At 36.7% G+C, this 2,500-nt stretch overlaps 1 protein-coding gene across 11 annotated transcripts in view; it reads right to left on the bottom strand.

Annotated features, from left to right (window-relative positions):
• FOXP2 (forkhead box P2) overlaps window positions 1–2,500 on the bottom strand; it is a 536,551-nt gene that overhangs the window by 38,409 nt on the left and 495,642 nt on the right. For 9 of the 11 annotated variants that reach the window (XM_081243526.1, XM_081243523.1, XM_081243529.1 and 6 more), the window contains 2 exons: window positions 2,121–2,208; window positions 411–494 (listed from right to left, as the gene is read on the bottom strand). In XM_081243526.1, coding sequence (XP_081099652.1) covers window positions 411–494; window positions 2,121–2,208 — 172 coding nt within the window. Of the gene's footprint in view, window positions 1–192; window positions 495–2,120; window positions 2,209–2,500 lie in introns of those variants that run through there. The other 2 variants (XM_081243524.1, XM_081243525.1) reach the window with 1 other exon arrangement.

The following is a 2,500-nucleotide window of genomic DNA, read 5'->3' as shown; positions in this document are numbered from 1 at the left end:
TATATGTATCTGATGATTGATCCAAATCCTCTTCGGCATACCACATACCTCTCTATTTGTGATTTGTACTGTTCTGCTTTACAGGTTGCTCAAAAGTGGGTTTCCTTTTAATATCTGTAAACCTATCACAGAAAGATATTCTCTCTGGCTTCAGCCTCAAGGCGGTGATTTGTGCACTGATAGGTGTACTTTGTTTAGTGTCACCCGTGGTGTAGATTGGATAGATTTTGTAAAAGATAGCATTACTTTAAAAGAAACATACAATTTGACAAGCGATTGCATTTTACTTTCATTTTATTGCCATATTTTTCATCACACTCATTGTTTTCTAACTGTCGCTAAATTGTTCATTTTCTTAGTCTGTTACATCGGTAGAGCTATTTACTGTTTATAAAGCAATATGCACTTACAGGTTTGGGAGACGGCTTGGGCTCTGAGGGTCGCATGTGCAAGTGGGTCATCATTGCTTGAAGACGTTCGCGTTCTTTAGAAAGCTGTTAAGAAAAAGTGAGATCAGAAGCATTTTAGAAATGACTGATACAGCTATTTTATTGCAGTGATACATCTTATCATTGAGCTTGTCTCCGAGTAACGATTTCTGCATATAGAAGTCTGTGTCCGTAGGAACTTATCTGGGAGGAAATGCAACTTTAGCTATGGAGTGGGGGGAGAAACTTTTATAGCTTTCCTTATGTTAAAAGGTCAGAGAAAACAAATAACACTTCATCTTTTTGTCAATAAGAGAATTGAGGTCACAGTTGCCTCAACAGTAACAAGTTACTGAAACCATAAATTAGAAGGCCCATGGTGTCTCTTTAAAGTCCTGTGGACACTGTTAGCTATGGACTAGTGCCAGCAGCTGTGAAGGGGTGAAGGGTTCTCAAAGCGAAGTGCCTGCCAGGATTGTCTCCACACTTCATGCATTCCCACTGAGGTCCAGTTAGTGCCCCCTGCAATCTGCCATCATCAATCTAATTCAATAGAGTGACAGAGACCGGGCAGTGTGAAACGCTGAACTCTGCCACGGAGTAGGCATCCACACTTGCGCTGGGTCTCATTACAAGTGACGGACCTTACTTTTCCATCAGCCAGACACACCAGGAAAACAAAAAAAGAGGCATAATTGGTCACACTGCAGACTGTCTCATCAGCCAAACTCTTAGTTTTAGTCTACCTTTTATAAATGGTAAACAGGTTCACAAAAAGGCTTTCTAAACGACAGCAGCGACAATGCTTTTTATGTGTTCTTGATTATTTTACAAGTCAAAATATTTTTAGGAGCTCCCTGGAAAAAAGCAATGACATTTACGTGCTTAGTGAATGATGAATTTAAAACAATTTAAGATGTAGTAAAGTATGAAGACAAATAAGTTGTATGTTTAATTAAATGAAACAAGGTATTGGTTTGATTGAGAAAAAATAATCTTAAGATGAAATGCTAGAGGAAGCCTTAGAGGGTTAGAAAAAATGTAGCAAGAATCATATTGAGGGTGATATAATTGCTTTATGATCAGTTTTATGAGTTCTATTTATTTTTGGCCAAATTCTGTTTCAATATTAACAGTAATGTTTTTTAACTTAAGTTAGCAGCATTTGATACAATACACATATTACCATCTGTGATATTGTAAATGATGTGCCATTACTCCAAGTCTTAAGGATTCTTGCAAGATCTTTAATTAAAAATACACTAGAGGTAGAAAAGGAAAAGATTTTATTTACAGTATTAAATTACAGGCATGATACTATAAAGGCTTTTTGCTATAATATAAAATCTCATGGAAAAAAACAAGATTAGCTCATGTAAAAACTGTCTCTGCAATAAAATCATATCCAACTGGGGTTTGGGTCTAACCTTTCGTAGGGAAAGTTAGATTTGATTCCTTTGGGATAGCCAAATGTATATGATATAGTCTAAAGGTTATATTAAGTCTAAGTGGTAAGTACATTAAACTACAACAATCCACCCTGAGTTATCAATCATTGCTATCACTATAAACAATCTAAAATTCCTTGTATTTCTATGAGTCATTGTGTTAAATGACACAGGATCTGCCCAGTACTCAATTTAACGACCAGAAGTCAGAGAAAGGAGTCCATTAAGGAAGGCTTTGACAAACCTGTATTTCTAACTGCTGCACCACCTGCATTTGCACTCGACACTGGGCAGTGCTTCTGTCGTCCAATGCATGTTCGTTGTTAAGGTGCCTAAACAAACACAAAACACAAAACAGAATGTTAAGCCACGGCCATCTCAGTGGCATACGCTCCACTTAAAACCACTGAAGTCGTATTTCCTCCACAGTGGGAAAAAAGAACACTTTGAAAGGATACCAGAAAAGTTAAATAGGCTGATGTGTTTAGTGCAAATTATTTATGCAACATAAAGAGACCCTTCAAATAGTAGAAAATGTCACTGTCTCTAAGCTTATCAGTTATTACAAAAAATATTTTCCCCAAACCATTTGCAGAATAATAGTAGAAATCACTAGATGAATTT

The sequence above is a fragment of the Mesoplodon bidens genome (genome assembly GCF_964165515.1).
Source record: "Mesoplodon bidens genome assembly, chromosome: 9".
Taxonomy (NCBI): Eukaryota; Metazoa; Chordata; class Mammalia; order Artiodactyla; family Ziphiidae; genus Mesoplodon; species Mesoplodon bidens.
The sequence above is the reverse complement of the archived record's forward strand: the minus strand, read 5'-3'. Positions and strand labels throughout refer to the sequence as shown.